This window comes from Macrosteles quadrilineatus, unplaced genomic scaffold (assembly GCF_028750875.1).
Source record: "Macrosteles quadrilineatus isolate MER2022 unplaced genomic scaffold, UCM_ALF_1.0 Scaffold_7__1_contigs__length_78375512, whole genome shotgun sequence".
NCBI classification, from domain to species: domain Eukaryota; kingdom Metazoa; phylum Arthropoda; class Insecta; order Hemiptera; family Cicadellidae; genus Macrosteles; species Macrosteles quadrilineatus.
Window position 1 is genome coordinate 57,051,193 of NW_026542600.1, and position 18,517 is coordinate 57,069,709.

Here is an 18,517-nt window from a genome sequence, read left to right on the forward strand (position 1 = left end):
CAAAGCGAAACATTTACTGAGTAATTTGAGACCAGAAAGAACTTGGTGACGTATTAACAACCCGAGTTATAAATCTTTTAATAAAAATATATTTCTAAAAAGATAAATTAATATTGTTCTGAGGTTCGTAGCTGGTCTTTAACTCGTCTGATTTTAGTGCTCAAGAGCTCAAATGAAAGTCCTGACATTACTGAATATTTTAAGCCTAGAACGAACTGCAAGCGTTAGTAAGAACTGGAGATATAAGAAAAATAATTTTAAAAAAATTATCAAACTACGAAACGTCCATAAGAAATGTATGGGGGAGAGTTTTCGTTTGAGTATATCTTCTAAATTAAAAAAGATATTGAAAAACGGATTTCGGTATTGAAATCAGTGTAAAAATGTAGTTTGTAATGATGTGTCACAACACTATCATTACATTGAAAAAAAATTATCTATGTCCAATATGGCGGATCCAAGATGGCGGCCAAAAACGTGTTCCTTATCAAAATGAAGCACTAACCACCTAATTAATACAGGTGGTGGTCCCAAGTCAATATCTCGAAAAATGTGTATAAAAAATGCACGTGAAATATATTTTTTTAATTTGTCCAATGTTGGGAAAAGCTGCCATTTAAATTGTGATTTTAGTGGTTTTCTCGTGCACCGATTTTTAGCAACTTTTAGTATGTCATTCTGCAAGCCCAGCACTCCAAATAAAACCATAAAACGTTTTCTTGCAATTTTTTTAAGGTCATATCCTATATTTCTCTGACTAATTCTATAATTAGTAAATTAAATTCATCTTTAGTCACTAGCCAAAATCAATCTATTGTGAACAAACAGAGCTTAATTAAAACTTTCTTCAACTTCTTTTTCAATAAATTAAGAGGGAAATTTTGAAATAGATTTGGTAGATGGTTCCAAAGTCTTGGAGGAAAAAAAATACTTGCCAATGCTCGCCTTATGTCATACCTACTGATATGGATGTTACTTTTACCTCTAGTGTCATATGAGTGAATTTGTTCATTTGTTGTTTTAAAGATGTTAGCTTTGAAATATATTAAAACTCGGTTAAATGATTATGCAAGGAACGGTAAGAATCTCAAGATTTTTGAATGTTTCCTCACAAGAATTCCCAAAGCTCAGTCCTGCCATACACCCCAAAGCTTTTTTGTTGAATGGCTAGAAGTTGATTTATGTTTGTTTTGGTAGTGTATACCCATATTTCGATACAGTATGTTAAATTGGAATAAAATAATGAGTAGTAGATTTTTTTCAAAGTTTCAATAGAACATACTTTACCAAATCTTCTTAATATAAAAACTGACCTTGATAATTTTGTACTAAGGTAATTTACATGATCATTCCAGTTCAGTGAACTGTTTACCACGAGACCCAAGAATTTAGTTTGTGGAACAATATCTATGACCTGATCTTCTTCCACTAAAATTTTAGGGTCAAAATTTAACATTCTGGTTGAAAAATTCAAAAAAGCTGTCTTATCTATTTTTACTGATAAACGATTTTCATTAAAATATTGGATTATGCCAGTTGTAAATATATTTGTAGAGATTTCCAAAGTATTTAAGATTGAATGATTTAAAATTAAAGAAGTGTCATCTGCGTATGTTATAGTTTTGCCAGTGTCGTCACTATTTATGTCATTAATGTAAATTAAAAATAATAGAGGCCCTAGGACTGAACCCTGGGGAACCCCTAGTTTCACTTCTATGTGGTTAGAAAAGAAGTCTTTATCGTTATGTTTGATTGAAACTAACTGTTTTCTATTTAGCATGTAGGACTTTATTAACTCAAGCGCAGAGCCTCTAATTCCATAATTTTCCAGCTTATCAAAGAGGATGGTTGGGTTCACATAGTCAAAAGCTTTCTGGAGATCCAAAAATACCCCAAAGGTGTAGTTGTTCTTTTCTAGGGCCTCAATAATAATCTCAAGGAAATCAGAAATTGTCGTTTTTGTTGATAATATTTTTCTTTTCAAAAAACTAAAAAATCTTCTGAAAATAGTTTTTTCAAAAATGTTGGTAAATATTGACAATAGGGCTATTGGACGGTAATTATCTATTAAATTACAGGAACCCTTTTTTTTATATATTGGTACAATTTTGGCAATTTTACAGTGATCCGGGAAAATACCTGTCTCTAGCATATCATTGGCAATGACAACTAAAGGTTTCAAAATTGCATGTATTGAACTTTTGATTATTTTTACACTAATTCCACCCCAACCAACGGATTGAGTGTTTCTTAAATGTTTAACAATATTCAAGATTTCCCTCTCATTAGTTAGTTCTAGGTATATACTTTCTAAAACTCTAGATCCTAAAAACTTATATTTCAATTAATCAAAGTTCCTAGCCAATGTTTGAGATTTAGAACAAAAAAAAAATACTAAATTTGTTTACAATAATTTCAGGGTTTTGTATCCCTGATTCCTTTTTTTCAAACTTATGTTTGGTTTCAAATTACATTTCCTACCTAGGTCTGAATTAATAAGGACCCATGTGGTTTTACTAATATTGTTTGACTCTCTAATTCTAGAGTTAAAATACTCTTTTCTAGCCTCGATAAGCAGATTACTGTAGCACAACTTGTGGTAATTGTAAACGTAAAGCCTTTTTATGTCAGAACTACAGGACGTACTAGCTATCACAGATTCCAACAAAATTAACATATTTTTTGCATCTAAAATCTTTTTACTTTTCCAGAAATAACTTTTTTTTTTTGTTTACTTTCTTTGTTACTAAAGGAAAACTCAAATCATAATAGTACGAAAAAACTGCAAAAAATCTATTAAACATCTCATTGGCTGTTTGACTACTTAATACACAATTCCATGACTCTTTGTTAAAGTTGTAAATAAAAGAGTTTGTATTTACGGTATCAATGATTCTTTTTTTAACAATTTTTGGGCTGTTTGATATTTTTGTTTTTAACATAATGGTAATTGAAATAGCATAATGGTCTGATACACTGGATCTAATAACACAGTGACTATGGTTACTTATGAACAAATTATTGCTTACAAAGATATTATCAATACATGTTTTAGACAATGGGGTTACTTAATAAATGTATATATTTAATAAATGTTACCAACCCCATACAAAGCATTTCCTAAAAACTGCTGAACTACACCCTATATTACAACTGAAATGTCAAATTAAAAATGGACATGTCATTAATGGATGTGTTTGCTTTTGGATTATACTTTTTAGATTATAATTTGCCTTCGTAGGTATGTTTCAGCACTTTTCTATTTTTGCAAAGACTAATGAGTTATAACAACTTTTTCTAGCATAAAAACTGTTAATACTGTACTATTGTGTATTAATTCAATTAATATTCTAAATTGTACTTTCAGGCGAGAATTACTAAAGTGGTTTGTTGGAATTCAGTTGGATGAGTACTTAGTATTGTTTAATGAAAGTGAAGAAAATGCCTGGTTAGATAAGATTGACCGGAGATATACATGGTTTAAGAAACACTTGCTTCAATGTGAGGACAAGTTTGGTGCGATGTTTCCTCCCCATTGGGAAGTTTCCGAACGGATTACCATTAAGTTCTGTCTCATTACAAGGTAAGTTTGAAACTTTCTCTGTAAATTGATATGCGGTTTGGTTCTTCCTGTGAAAAGGAGCTACGTGTTATAAAAAAAAATAAATACCAGCTCATTCGATGTTTTGGATATTTTTGGAATTCTTTACCTAGCCACCATCATTTTCAGATCTTATGTAATTGTATATACACTATGTATAATCTAATTATAGAGGGTGACCAGAGAAGACCAGATGTTATAAAATAAACATTACTCATTTGTTTTTGTGTCGATTTTAACTAGGGATGCACGGGATTGAATTTTTAGTTCGGGACGGGATTTTTATTTCCTTCCCAATTTTCGGGACAGGACGGGACGGGATCTCTTCCTGTGCATAAAAAGAAAGTCTTGAGTATTGCAGCTACCAAAAAAACAAACAAAATCAATTTTTTACCATTTGTGGTACTGATCTATCAAAACCAAATAATTTATAAATAAAAATACTTTTTAAAAATGCCATTTTATTCCCTCCACATATTTATAAATTATTTTCTACTTTTTAGTGAGTTTATAAAAAACGTGTCATTTTTAAAAAGTATTTTATTTATAAATTATTTTCTACTTTTTAGTCTTTAATGTGTAAATATCTTAAATCTATTTTATATGGCCTAATAAGGTTTATGTTACCTGGCTTCTGTCTCCGATCCACGGTAGTTTTAAGAAACTACAGCCGTTTCATGCCCTCCATTGGCACATCCTCAGGTTTGGTGAACGCCAGCTTTTCTATAAAATATCCCTCAGTGTTGAGTTTGTCATGGCTTTACGAACTCAACACCATCGTAAAACCATGGTGTTGGTTCGTCCTGGTCGTGGACCGGAGACAGAAGCCAGGTAACATAAACCTTATTAGTGCTAGTTTTAACGATACAGTGGCCAACCATCATGAAATTGTTATATGGCCTGTTATACATAACCATAACCTTATTATCTGTAATCAGATGTTTTATCTTTACTTTTAAATGATTGTTTTATATTTTAGAAAATCTCGGGAGCAGAACCTGTGCCTCTTAACCTCTGCTCTTCGAACTGTCAAATTTAAGAATTTACAGTTGACTTCAATTGATATACAGTGGAACCTTGATAAGAAGACCCTCGATAACAAGCCACCCTTGATAACAAGTGCAGTTCTCAAATCCCCTTGAAATTACTTTACCCCTAAAACACATGTTACTGCAAACCTCAATAAGAAGTCAACCTTGATAACAAGCCTTATTTAATAATCCCCACGAGAGTCTTGTTATCGAGGTTCTACTGTTTTTACATTCTTTCAAAATGTAAACATGGAAAATTTGGAGGCCCACAGGGCGTAGCCCAAGAGAAATATGAAAATTTAATTACATAATATTGTATTGTCATCCATTTGTGAGATATGTTTCAAGTTTAAAGTCTCTAGCTCATCGAGAAGTTAGTTTAAAATTGATTGCATAATTTGTACCGGACAAGAAATCAAGCTAATAAAAACATTTTTTTTAAATGGGTAAAAATTTACAGGTATAGAGACTTGTGACTCGCCGTCATAGTGCGATTGTCGAAATGACTCCGCGGTCACGACAAGATCGTCGGTATGACTCCGTGGTCACGGCGCGATCATCAGTATGACTCCGCGGTCACGGCGCGATCGTCGGTATGACTCGCGGTCACGGCGCGATCGTCGAAATGATATTTTTTCCCCGAAAATTTCCCAAAATGTCGGGACCTGTCCATCCCCAATTATAACTCGTATTACTTTAAAATATTTGCAAAATCTTGAAGAATAGTTGTTCTGTTTACTATAAATAGTTGGCTACACTTTTCAGATGTCCATCACTTAAGGAAAATAAGTTTATCCAGGTGAAGTCTACATTCTTGTAGGCCTATGCAGGTTTCGGTCCTTTCCTTACACGTCCCAGCAGCTCATGGCATCATTAATTGTTGCCACTTCTTTGTAAATTGCTTTTTTTAAGATCCATTGTGGTTCATGGATTGATGATAATATTTGACCCACCTGAGAATTCTATTTAAGATGGTAATGACATCATGGGGTCAAAGTTGAAAGTAAACTCAAAAATGTCGCTGCGCTGCCGCAATAGACTCGCAATTTCATACTTCCTTGTCAAAGGCATACTATTCTGTTATACCAACCACCGCTCCATAGCATCGTATATACAAAAGTTAGTGACTGACCCCTCTCCCCCCTCGCAACAATTACAGATAGTGCGTTTTGTGACATTAAATAACAGCCGGTTCCTGTCTGTGACCCTGTATAATCCAAATTCGTAAATTTTCATTTTACCAACTGGTGATTTTTGACTTTGTGCCTGGTCAGCTTACAAAATGCTGTAGTATTAGCTTAATGACACTTCTAGATTTATGTAATTAATTGGCAAAATGTATTATTTAGAACTTTCTAATGTTAACTCAAAATCCCACTAGGCTTATTAAAACCAACCTTACAAAAATGAACTACTTTTAATGAATATAATTGATTTCTGATTTTTACTGACATTTAAATAAAGATTGTTCTGTTGAACTGCATGATATAGCTTCTGAATTGTTAAAACACTATTTTGTTTTTAGGTTGTTCAAGAAAATACCATTGAATTATTTTACATATCTCTTTAATATAGTAGTCTAGTAAATTTTATCGAGTGTATCATAAGATTTCAAAAATTTTTACAAGTTAAATTATTTATGCTATACAAAATAGTAAATTATCTTTAAAAGAAATGTCTGTTGTACTCATTTAAGATATTTATTGAAATTCTTCAGGATTTAATACATTTCTTATTTTCTTGGATTTTATATTAATTTTCCTTCAGATAATTGATGTCAGTAGCAATAACCTGTGGATACTCTTTGTCCACTGAAAATACAGGATAATAATATTTAGTCTTTTAAAAAAACTATTTTGGTTATATTATAACGTTTGCATCAATCATTATTCCAGAACAGTAGTTTCATTAGAATATATATTTATATATTGTGAATTTTTTTCATTTCAGGGCAGAACTAACCAAAATTATGTCAAAAAGGGCAAAAGAAATAGATGTTAAATTGCTATTATACGCCATCCAAAGAACGTCAAGTCTTGAACAGTTGCTGGCGGTTAGGTTTACAGGAAATACACTTCTTGAGGACAATCCAACAACTCAAAGCAGCAAAGTAAGTGGATTTAATAAAAAAAAAATTACAAAAACATTTAAAATTTGGTTTTTTTTATTCTCAGTGATGACATATGCATATAAGGCTAGTAGGCTTACTCAAAGACAATAACAAAATATATTTGTTTATAATTTTGGATTATGTGGTTTATGTTATTTGATGTAACTTCAATTTAAATGAATTTTGAACTGCCAAAAAATCAAAGCTCTTGCAAAAGCGCAACTCAATAATCAGTTAACACAGTGGAGGACCAGAGAATCTGGATCTTTATGTCTAACATAAGAACTTAATGGATAAAGCAATGCCATCTGGAAGCACTTGAGTATCTGGAAGCAATTTATGGTATATATACCAGGGCACAGAAAACGTACTACTATAACCCAGAATGCCAACCGCATGGTAAAAAGCATTAAGTGTTTTGAGAGAGCTTTGCCTGTCAATCGGTAGGCAGCGCCACCAGCGTTGCTATGCTATTGCATGGCAACGCTGGTGGCGCTGCCTACGGATTGATAGGCAAAGCTCTCTCAAACCGCTTAATGCTTTTTACCATGCGGTTGGCATTCTGGGTTATAGTAGTACGTTTTCTGTGACCAGGGTGAGTCCATCGAACAGTGTTTCTCAATACTCAATTTCAGGTTGGAGTGTTGAGTGCTATTAGTTGTTTACATCCCATTATCTGATATCTTCTCTGACTAGGTGTACAGTATTTGCTAAAACATACCTTTTCTTAGTTAGAAGTTGTATTCGCAAAAAATCAGCAACAGTGTTGGAAAAAACATTGTTATATTGTTAAGTATGCTATTTATTGCACATTTGCTATATTAACACCGATCCACACTTTAGTACATTAGCTCCCAAGCCTGATTTTAAAAATATAATGCATAGTTGTGATTACATTTTACAATTCGAGTAGTTTTTTGGGCCATGTTGTTAGGCTCCTGCTACTGCACAATTCTGTCGGCGGACCGGACTTATTTATTTCAGATTGGGCCGGGTTAGGTAAAACAATAAATAAATAAATAAATAATAAATAAATAAATAATGGGAAGAGGATAATGGGAGATGTTCTTCGGGTTGTCTGGTGGGACAATAAGTCTGGTCTACAGACCGGACTTATTTATTTCAGATTGGGTCGGGTAAGGTAAAAGAGTTCCGAACTTTATGCCTTGGGCCAAATTCCGGTCAGGCCAAAATAGATTTGCTTTGGAAAGTATTGATTTTTAAAATGATTATTAATAAGCTACAATTTATTTAATGTGTCCATTATCTCCCCCAATCATAGTGAAATCATGTCTGGACGTAGCAAAATTGTGAATTTTGCATATGGGCAATCTTTGCAGACGCTTATTGCTGTGGTCATTATTATGTGTCCAGCATACAAGCTTTGCTCGAAAATTTAGTAGAAACCTCTGAACGCTCATGGCCTGAAAGTTATTTCCAGCCAGATCCGATCTCCAAATGCTGGCAAAGCCTGACCTGAACATTTTGGAGACGCTCAGGCCCCTTTAAACGAATCACAATTTTTAGTCCTAAATTTTCACCCGACTGTCAAGTTCAAGCACCAGCACTACTGATGATTCTATTTTCTGACTTTGCATATATTCATGTATTTTTACTTTTGTTTAAACTTTCAGACAGAAGACCAAAAAACAACCAAACGGAAGTCAACCTCTAACCCGTTTGATGTGGAAAATCAAGAGGAAGAAGGCCAACCCAAACCCACCAATGAACAGGCAGTCTCAGCCTTTCACAATATTATTGGACAATGTTTCCTGCCGTACCTATACATCTACATCGATAGTCTTGATAGGTCAGAAATTGATTCGTTATTGATTGAGTTTGATAAGCTAAATATATTTGAAGATGTTCAGAATCATCTTGGTTCTGTATGTCAGCAAATGTAGCATTTAAGATGTAAGCCTACTTAAAGAAACTAAGCATAATGTTATAATACTAATACAACTAAAACTAAAACTTAATCTGTAATGTGTTTTCTTTGTTTATTTGTTTTTGTTGAATGATTGTTCTTTCTTTTCTTCAAATTTTGTTTTGTTCTTTTCATAAATAAATCTAATAGTTACCTCACTTTGAACATTTATTTATATGGAGAAGGTAAGTTTTTGCTGTGTTTTTGTAGTTTATTTGATTTTATTGTTTTGTTAAGCATGTTGACAAACGTTCATACTTATTTACTCATTTGAGGTTGTGGTATATTCATATTTCTTTGTTATTAAGGGTGGGTCTAAAAATATGTCAACAGAAGTTTCTAAATAGGCATGCTCATTGTCATTATGGTCTAATACTGATATCTTAGCAAGTCTTAAATTCCTTACAAATGAATGTAATGCCATAAGGAAAGTAAATAGAATAGCTAGAGGATTTGGCAATACGTATCAATTGTTTAGATTCATTTGTTAAGAATTATAAGAGCACTAATGCATTGCTAATCATAATACAGAGTTACTGTAGGCCTGAAATTCAGTCTTTAGGCCACCTATTCTTTAGCTCTTGCCACAGTTTTTTCCGTCAGATATTTCATATAGTTTGATCAGTAGTTCTTTAGCCTGCATCTGGCATGGAGTTCTTCTCATCTAGATAATTATCTGATGTGGTGTTAAGATAAAAACATTATTTGAATAGCAATAAAGAAATATAGGTTGAGATTTAAAATTAACGATTAACAAAATACAATTATTCTTAAATTATTAAAATCATCTGACTCCAAACCCACCTTGTCAGTTAGTCATCAGTGGATCTTATTTTGAATACACCAACTTGGGTTGTCATCACTGGACCTGATTACAAATATGCTAACTCAGGTTGCCATCAGTGAACCTAATTAGAAATAAACCATCTAGGGTTGTCAGCAATGAATCTCGTTACAAATTCACCAACTCAGGTTTCCATAAGCAAACCTGATTACAAAAAAACCAACTTGGGTTGTCATCAGTGAACCTGATTACAAATAAACCATTTAGGGTTGTCATCAGTGAACCTGATTACAAATAAACCATTTAGGGTTGTCATCAGTGAACCTGATTACAAATAAACCATACCAGGTTGTCATCAGTGAACCTGATTACAAATAAACCATATCAGGTTGTCATCAGTGAACCTGATTACAAATAAACCAGCGGTGAACCTGATTACAAATACACCAACTCAGGTTGCCAGCAGTGAACCTTATTACAAATACATCAAGAACTCAGATTTTCATCAGCGAACCTGATTACAAATAAACCATTTAGGGTTGTCATCAGTGAACCTGATTACAAATACACCAAATCAGGTTGTCAGCAGTGAACCTTATTACAAATACATCAACAACTCAGATTTTCATCAGCGAACCTGATTACAAATAAACCAACGGGTTGTCATCAGTGAACCTGATTACAAATAAACCATCTAGGGTTGTCAGTAGTGAACCTGATTACAAATACACCAACTCAGGTTGTTATCAGTGAATCTGATTACAAATACACCAACTCACGTCGTCATCAGTGAACCTGATTACAAATAAACCATATCAGGTTGTCAGCAGTGAACCTGATTACAAACACACCAACTCAGGTTGTCATCAGTGAACCTTATACAATATTTTTTTTATTGTTTTGGCAACTGTATGAACATCTTGGTCTTGTAAGTGACAGATAGATATGACTAAACTGTATAAAAGTGGATCCAGCCAGGGGGCACAGGAGGCATGCGACCCCCCCCCCCTCCCTGGGCCAACAGTTTTTGTATTGTTTGGTAATAAATCATAAATTTTTATTGCTCATTGAATAACAAAGTTACAATAGACCTCCTCAACAATGAAAATAATGTAGGACCTGACATACACATTTACTATAACTAGATCATCACTAAACTACAAGCAATTTCCAGGCCGTAATGCTCGTCAAGCATGACGTCACGATAGAAGAAGGCAATGACGTAATGTTTGCCGTTTGTGATCAGCTGCTCGTTTTAATCTGTCCTTGGAAAATAAATAAATAAATACCTACGTCATAGCCGTCTTCTATCGTGACGTCATGCTTGATGAGCATTACGGCCTGTTTTTTTAGTGTGGCCTTGCTTCGGGCCCAAGGCAGCTATGTCGTGGGTTCGGACCCTGGTCACTGCCGTTAACATTTGATTAGTACTGTTCACCTTTGTACTGTACCGGGTCACCCTTTGCTTTGCTGGATAGGTTCCAGGCACGGGCAGTTAGTCTATGTGGACAAGCAAATGCAAGGTTAAAAGAGGCCGCCAACCTCTTTAAAATTAAAAATTAAAAAATGGTTGCAGCATTGACTTGTTCATTGGTTACATTAAATTGTACAAGTAACTTTCTCATTCTATTGTAAAAGCCCGTTTTGAGGATGTTTCATATTTAAATAACTTAATTTCATTTCTATATTTATAGTAAATTGTTCCGTGTTAGTGAATGTTGAAAGTGTTGACTAAGTGTTTTTCTCCGGATTTCAGCAGAAATTAAATGATTTGTACTTTACTCTTTGGTCAAAACACTACACAATACCACAGAAAAGTAAGGTAAAGAGGAAACTTGCTTGGAAACAGGAAGAAACTAACCTTAAAATTAATTGTCTTTAAATGATCCGCTATCGTGGCCACAATTTGAATATCTCTCGCGATCCCATGAACATTTGCTATCGTCTCCGATGATCACGGAAAATCTTGATCAATCTAACATAATGGAAGATATCATAACTGCCCCGCCCCCCTCCAATTGCCGTTAAAACTTATTGTGGCAAAACACCAAGACTCGTTATTGTCTCCTGTGATCGTGGCAAAATTATTGCATGGCAAAACGAAACGGAAACTGTAATTTTTCACCAATTCTCAATTTCGGGTTTTTTAGTTAAAAACCATTAAACCAACATCCATCATTAAAAACAGGTTTAATTTTGAATCCTTTTAAAATTTGTTACAATTTCATTGACATATATCGCAAATATATAATTGATATAATTGCGCCTCTCCCTCAACAAATCCTGAGATCCACCTCCGAATAGTGTCCATATGTTATGATTAAATTTCCTCAATTTACTAAGTATTGATGCCATAGAAATCTGTACGAGTTGTTGGAGAAGTTTATGACTGAGTCAAAGCGAGACTTCAGCAATGAGCAGCCAGTGAGTGCAGCAGTCCAAGGCGTTCTTCCTTCTTGTGCTGATCTCTTTGTCTTCTACAAGAAGTTCCTGGTGCAATGCAATCAGCTGAGTAATGGTCCACCAATGCTCAGCCTCAGCCAAACCTTTGAGAAGTATCTCAGAGAATACGCTGTGAAGATTCTTCAGAACAATTTACCCAAGTAAGTAATTGCTTTTGGCTTTAAATTATTGAATTGTGTATTGTTAGCATTTTAAAATGATTTTTTGTTTTGATATTGCCAGATTGCAATAGATTTTCACGAGTGTTGTCCCGATTGCTTTACAGAGTAACAGCTGGTGCATACCAAAATTCAAACTTGATTCTACCTCCAATTTGACTACAGATTTCCTTGCAATGCCAATATGGAAAATCTCTCTAAAAACCTAGAATAGTGGGCAGCCGTTAACTTATCTGTCACCAACATTTATTTTCTAACTTGGTTATGCCATTAAATAATTTTCTTCGTAGTTTTTTTATTCGCCATCAATTATTGTAATTTAATTTCACTTAAATTTTAGTATTAACTAATTTTAATTTTAACTTAATTTTTGACAATTCTATAAATAGTTGATTTTTGAGTACTGGAATTTTTGGAGTACTGGAAGAGTACTGGAAACTTAACTGCAAACCCATTTTGGCATAAAACGAATGATTTCTTTTAATGTAGCCTACGATACATACTCTTTGAGCTTGTGAAAACACCATGCTGAGCTGAGTCTTATTCACAATAATTTCCCAATAACACTAAAACTCATGGATAACTATGTAACAATGCATATTAGCCGATTGGCAATACTTGATACTTACTTGATACTTGATACTTGATCTCTTCATCGTTGACCAACAAATGTTGGATAGATTGCGTCATTAGATTGCTACACTATTTACTAACACTATTTACATATATACAATTAAACTGAACTGACGGATGTGACTTTTTTGGGGAAAGCGAGTGGCTCGTCAAACAGTTCTTTTAAAGAGTACAAGGGCCTGCTGAGTAGGCTCTGGCGAAGTGCGGATTTGAATCGCTTTGGGTCTAGAGCTCAGATATTAGTCGGCAGTGTGTTAAATAGTTTTATCGCTATTGAGGGGTATGACTGAAGTGTGTGGAGAAACCGACGAGGTAGGTCAAGGTCACCAGCCCCGCGGGTCCCATAATTGTGCTGAATGCTTCTGGTTGAGAAGTTAGTTAAGTTGCTTCTCAGAAGGACTAAGGTGTTCAGTATATACTGGCTGTAGACCGACAAGATACCAAGTTCTTGAAAAATCGGCCTGCAATGGTCGGTTGGGCCGGAAGATGTTATCAGTCTTAGAGCCCTCTTCTGTAGCAGCAGCACACTTTGAGTTGCGTGGCTATGTCCCCATACCACCAAGCCATAGTTAATGTGACTGTGGAATAGTGAGTGATACATGATGAGCAGGTAGGGGCGTGTGATCTCATTCTTTAGTCTTCTGATCAGATAGAGTATGCTGCTAAGCCTAACACATACCTTCTCAACATGATGATTCCAGTTTAGTTTGGAGTCGACCCAGAACCCTAACAGTTTCACCGCCTCATCTTCAATACCCTGTTTGAAGGTGCACGTGATGGCCTGTGTCTTGTCATTGTTGATTTTGAGACGGTTTAACAGAAACCATTCTTTAGCTTCATTCAATAGAAAAGCTGCCTCTGTTCGAAGATCGTTCAGGTTGCTGTGCCTGGTCAGTGACGTTTTATCCTCTGTGAAAAGCAGCGTGCGCCTGTTAAGAGACAGATCGTTTATCATTATTATGAACAGGACAGGACCCAGAATCGAGCCTTGGGGCACACCATGGTGCATTTCCTTGACGTTGGAAGAAGCTCCATGCAGCGAAACAATTTGTTTCCTGTTTTCCAGGTAGTTAGCCAGTGATTTATGGACCACTCCAGTGATGCCATATTTGATGAGCTTGGCAAGGAGGATATCATGGGAGACCACATCGAACGCCTTGCTTAAGTCACAGAGACTTAGATGGATAGAGTCATTAGATTCAAAGGCGTCCGAGATATTTTTGACTAGGCTAAGTAGTGCAGATGTGGTGGATCGTCCAGCTCTAAACCCATGTTGGGAGTCATTGAACAGACTGTTGTTCTCGAAGAAGGCCACCAGCTGTTCCTTCATAACTGCCTCCAAGACCTTGGAAAAAACAGGGAGAATCGATATTGGTCGAAAATTGGCTGGCTGTGCAGGATCACCCTTCTTATAGTTAGGAGTAGTTTTGGCTATCTTGAGGTTGTCAGGAAATACGCCTTCCGCCAAACATCTGTTTACTAAATAGGCAAGAGGAGCGGCAATAGATTTGAAAACAGATTTTAGAATGTGAGTTGACACTCCGTTTATGTCTTGGCTGAAAGAATCTTTAAAATGGTTTACTATTGTAGTTAGTTCTTTTTCACTCACCTTTTTCCAGATTTTGAAAGTGTTAATTGGGGTTAGGTCAGAGAGATGATCCACTGGATTGGGCTGTAACAGAGGTAGATCGGAGATTATATCATCAGCTATTTTAGAGAAGTAATTATTAAAATCGTCAGGTGATGATGGAGATGATGGTGCATGAGTGGATGGTCTATGTTGGTTAATAATATCCCAAACGGCTTTGCATGAGTTGGGAGCGTTTAAGATGATCTGAGCGTTGGAAAGTTTTTTGGCTAATTTTACTTTGGAGCTGTAATCTTTCTTAATTTTGGTATAGAGAGAGTAGTACCTAGTTTTCAAGGCAGGGTCAAGGGTCGAGTTATAATGGTCATGCACTACCATCAGAGACCACAACGTGCTGAGCTCTGGGGTATACCATTTGTTGGGTTTTGGTATTTTAGGTTTAGGTTTCATGACTTTAGATTTTTTCCTGATTTCACTGATTGGAAAGACTAAATCAAATTTTTCTTGAAAGAGATGAGAAAATGTCTTAAAAGCATCTGCCGGGTCGGTAATTAATAATACAGTCTCCCAATTTACATCTTCTAGCATATTACACAGGGTCTGTACGTTATTTAAGTCTATTTTCCTTTTTTCAATTTTGTATAGATCTAGCCAGTGAGGTTCTTTGCTTACCTGCCTTAGTCCTAGTGTAAGGACTACAGCTCCGTTGTGGTCACCAACATGAGACGGAACAACTTCTGCCTTTAGGTCCCAGGAGTCGAAATTGGTTGCAGCTGTGTCAAGGCACGCTTCTCCTCTGGTTGGTTCCCTGGAAGCAATGTAGAGCCCAAAGCTTCGAAAGAGATTTACAAATAAAGCCTCATCGGAAGAAGGTCTTTCTAGATGAACATTAAAATCTCCACACACAATCAGTTTACTGGATTTAAATCTTGATAGATGTGTTAGGCATAGGTCCATTTGATTTAAGAAACTATCCAAGTCACCATCAGGGGATCGGTATACAGTCATTAGTATTGTATTGATATCTACTACTTCAACAGCGGTAACTTCAAAAATCATTTCGATGCAGAAGTTGTCAAGACTTATTTGATTACATTTGAAGGACTTGGCAGCAAAGATAGCTACTCCACCATTCCTATGTACACTACGAGCAAAGATATTTACAAGATGCAGGTCACACATTGTATGGTAAAAGTCAGACTCACCAGGTTGTAGCCAGTGTTCAGCTATGCACAGAAAATCACATTTTACTTCTCCAATGAAGTCTGTTAGGAGTTCAATTTTGTTCCTTAAGCACTGTACATTCAACACAGCCAATCTAACACCAGCAGGCTTATGGCTTGATTGAGTTAGAGAGTTAGGCCTGCAGTCACTGATTGAGGGGGTTAGGCCTAGACCTATGTTTTCAAAGTCCTGTACACGGTTCTGCCTAAAAAAGGCTTTTGATTTTGATGTCTGAAACGGCCAGATGGGAGAAAGTGTCTGACTAGGACACCGCTAGGCCAGAAATTTGGGTCCAAAATGAAATTTTCTTTGTCACTTGACACTCCTACTTTGAAAGACTTGTAGGTCTGAAATCGAGTCTTGATCTCTACGCATTCCGTGTCCGTTACTTCTTTAGATTTTAAGAAAGTTAAAACTTCGTCACACGTTGTGTCCGGCGATACTCTACAAACGAAGAAATGTGTTCGTCTTGAGGCCGATTTTAAATTGTTTACAACTTCACTTGTCCCGATTACTACGTTATTCTTCCACTGGTTGCTCAAAGAGCTTGACCGGACTTCACTTTTGTTAGTCTTCGAAGATTTTTTCACAGCGGAGGAGTAAAGTGGTTTTGGTCGTGAGGTTTTAATAACTAACGAAATATCGTCAGCTGAATCGTCAGAGCCGCCATTATTACATTTAGACTCTCGGTCTCGACTTCGTTCCAGTTCCAAGTCCGTTCCATTCCACTGTTCCTCCTTTTTGGTTTGTAAGTCTGGCGATGTCACGGCCACATTAATGTTGTTGATGTTCGATTCGTCCAATGGGGACAGGTGTAACGTCTCTTCAACTTTCTGAAGTTTCTGATTGGTTGTCACTAATGGTGGGTTTTCACTTTGGCATATTATTACGCTATTTTCAACTATGTCGACTTTGTCAATCTTGGTTAAAACTTTATTTAAAACAACTTTGGTTTTTAGGCCTTGATTCATTAAGATGTTGATTTTCTTTTCAAGAGCATTAATATTATTGTTAAAGTTCTCCTTCAGGTCAAGAAGCTCACCTTTGAGGATACATTCTGTCTTCTTTACAGCAAGATGAGACTTGAGCTTCGTATTGCAGTCGTCACAAAATCACTTAATAAAGTCCTCAATTTTTCGTAAATCGTTAAAAATTTTAGCCGAAAGATTCACACATTTGGCGTGATGCCAGCAACCACAATATCCGTCACACTGTAGGGTTTTTTCTAGGGATGGACGAGATTGGATTTTTAGTTCGAGACGAGACGAGACGAGATTTTTTATTTCTCATAAAATTTCGAGACGAGATCGAGACGGGATTTCCCTTCTCATACACAACGGGAAATGCACGTTCAAAATTTTTACCTGATTTTGTAACATTGTTAGATGACTGTTTAAATACAAAAATAATGATAATAGGCAAGAATATTTACAATCTTTTATTAAAAAACATCAGCATAACATTTTTTTATTAATCACGCCTAACTTATTAAAAATGCCTACGATTAGAAAACATAGTGATATCAGTTAGGATAGAGTTCAACTTATCCTAAAATAAAATAAATCATAAAATAAAAGCAATATTAATTTTTATAAAATAGTTACTTGTTTTGACTTTTTATACTTTTATAGTACAGTAATAAAATATTCCTCGCACTGCTTACACTTAACAAAACTTCTCAAATGTTATTAAAGTAATAATATTAAAATAATTAAAGTAATATTTACATTTAAAGAATTAATTAAATAAGAACGCCTTAGCAAAGGAAACGCAACTACAACACGCTCCTGTATTGCGGGTATTGCATTGACTTTCTGCAGGAGTTTTGAATTTTTTTTTTTTTTTTTTTTTTTTTTTAATTCTCGTCTCGATAAAAATCTCGGCCAAAAAGAAATCTCGTCTCGTGTAACGAGATTTAAAATTTCCCGAAAATTTCCCGAAATTTCGAGACTTGACCATCCCTAGTTTTTTCTTCGTCAAAACATCGATTTTTACACACAGGGCAAGTCAGCGCGTCAGTCACATCCGCCATTACCACTGCCAATGAAGTAATGAACACAGGAATACCAACATATGAGCTTTTTTTGTCATTAAAAAGTGTCTTGCGGTATTTGTAATTTGGGTTGTGTTAAAAAAGCACCCTGTTTAATGAGGAGTTTCTGCAGCTTCAAGGACACCACACAAAATCAAACCCCTCTTTCTAACTGAATGGTCAGATGGCTAAATCCAGTCACAGTAAGTTGCAAGGCTGTTATTTTGACACATTCAGTACTTTTTTCTTAAAACAGTAGAGGATAGGAAGAGAGGACACATTTAATCCCAATGGCGCCTTAACAAAGATCATATACTACAAGGATATATACAAAGGACAGTGACATATTTCCGAATAGGCGGACTAGGCGCCAGCCTAGGGCGGCAAAATTTTGGAGGTTAAAAGTTTGAGGTTTTAATTTTAAAATAAACGTACGTTAAGCAAATAATTCTGGGAACGGCAAAACAGCCATTTAAAATATTTTGATTAAGTATAAAATGATTTCAGAACGCATTAAAGTCAAACAATATCCATGCTGCCCTATTGGGCGAGCGAGTTGCCGGCCGCTGCGTAGTGGCATGTGATCGTTGGTAGTGGCGAACAAATTGTACAACACTTCCCCCTGTTTACTTCATACTCCAACGCCACTACGCAGCGGCAGATAATTTTTAGTGAACCGTTGAATTGAATAAAAGTCGCTAATTTTGAGTCACACAATCACTTTTTCGGCTGGTAAGATTACAACTTAATGTTTTCTTTGATGTTTGTTTAGCATTACAGTAGATTGGATTTTAGAGGTTAGGGGCAAGCGGTTAAGCTCATACAATTATGATCAAGGGTGAAAACAGTGGAGCGGTGAGACTAGATCGTAGTTGAGAGGATAAAAAATAATACATGTGTGTAGGCGTGCCAAAACATAGTAAGGCGGGGGACGTAGCTATATCATAGTAACCGCGCCGACCCGCT

At 35.5% G+C, this 18,517-nt stretch overlaps 1 protein-coding gene across 1 annotated transcript in view; it reads left to right on the plus strand.

Moving 5' to 3' along the window:
• Nucleotides 1-18,517, plus strand: part of LOC128999020 (vacuolar protein sorting-associated protein 53 homolog) — a 77,413-nt gene that overhangs the window by 47,518 nt on the left and 11,378 nt on the right. The window contains exons 7-12 of the mRNA XM_054425375.1: nt 3,368-3,583; nt 6,583-6,742; nt 8,377-8,552; nt 11,811-12,056; nt 13,414-13,597; nt 16,548-16,611. Of these exons, the coding sequence (XP_054281350.1) occupies nt 3,368-3,583; nt 6,583-6,742; nt 8,377-8,552; nt 11,811-12,056; nt 13,414-13,597; nt 16,548-16,611 (1,046 nt within the window). The remainder of the gene's footprint in view (nt 1-3,367; nt 3,584-6,582; nt 6,743-8,376; nt 8,553-11,810; nt 12,057-13,413; nt 13,598-16,547; nt 16,612-18,517) is intronic.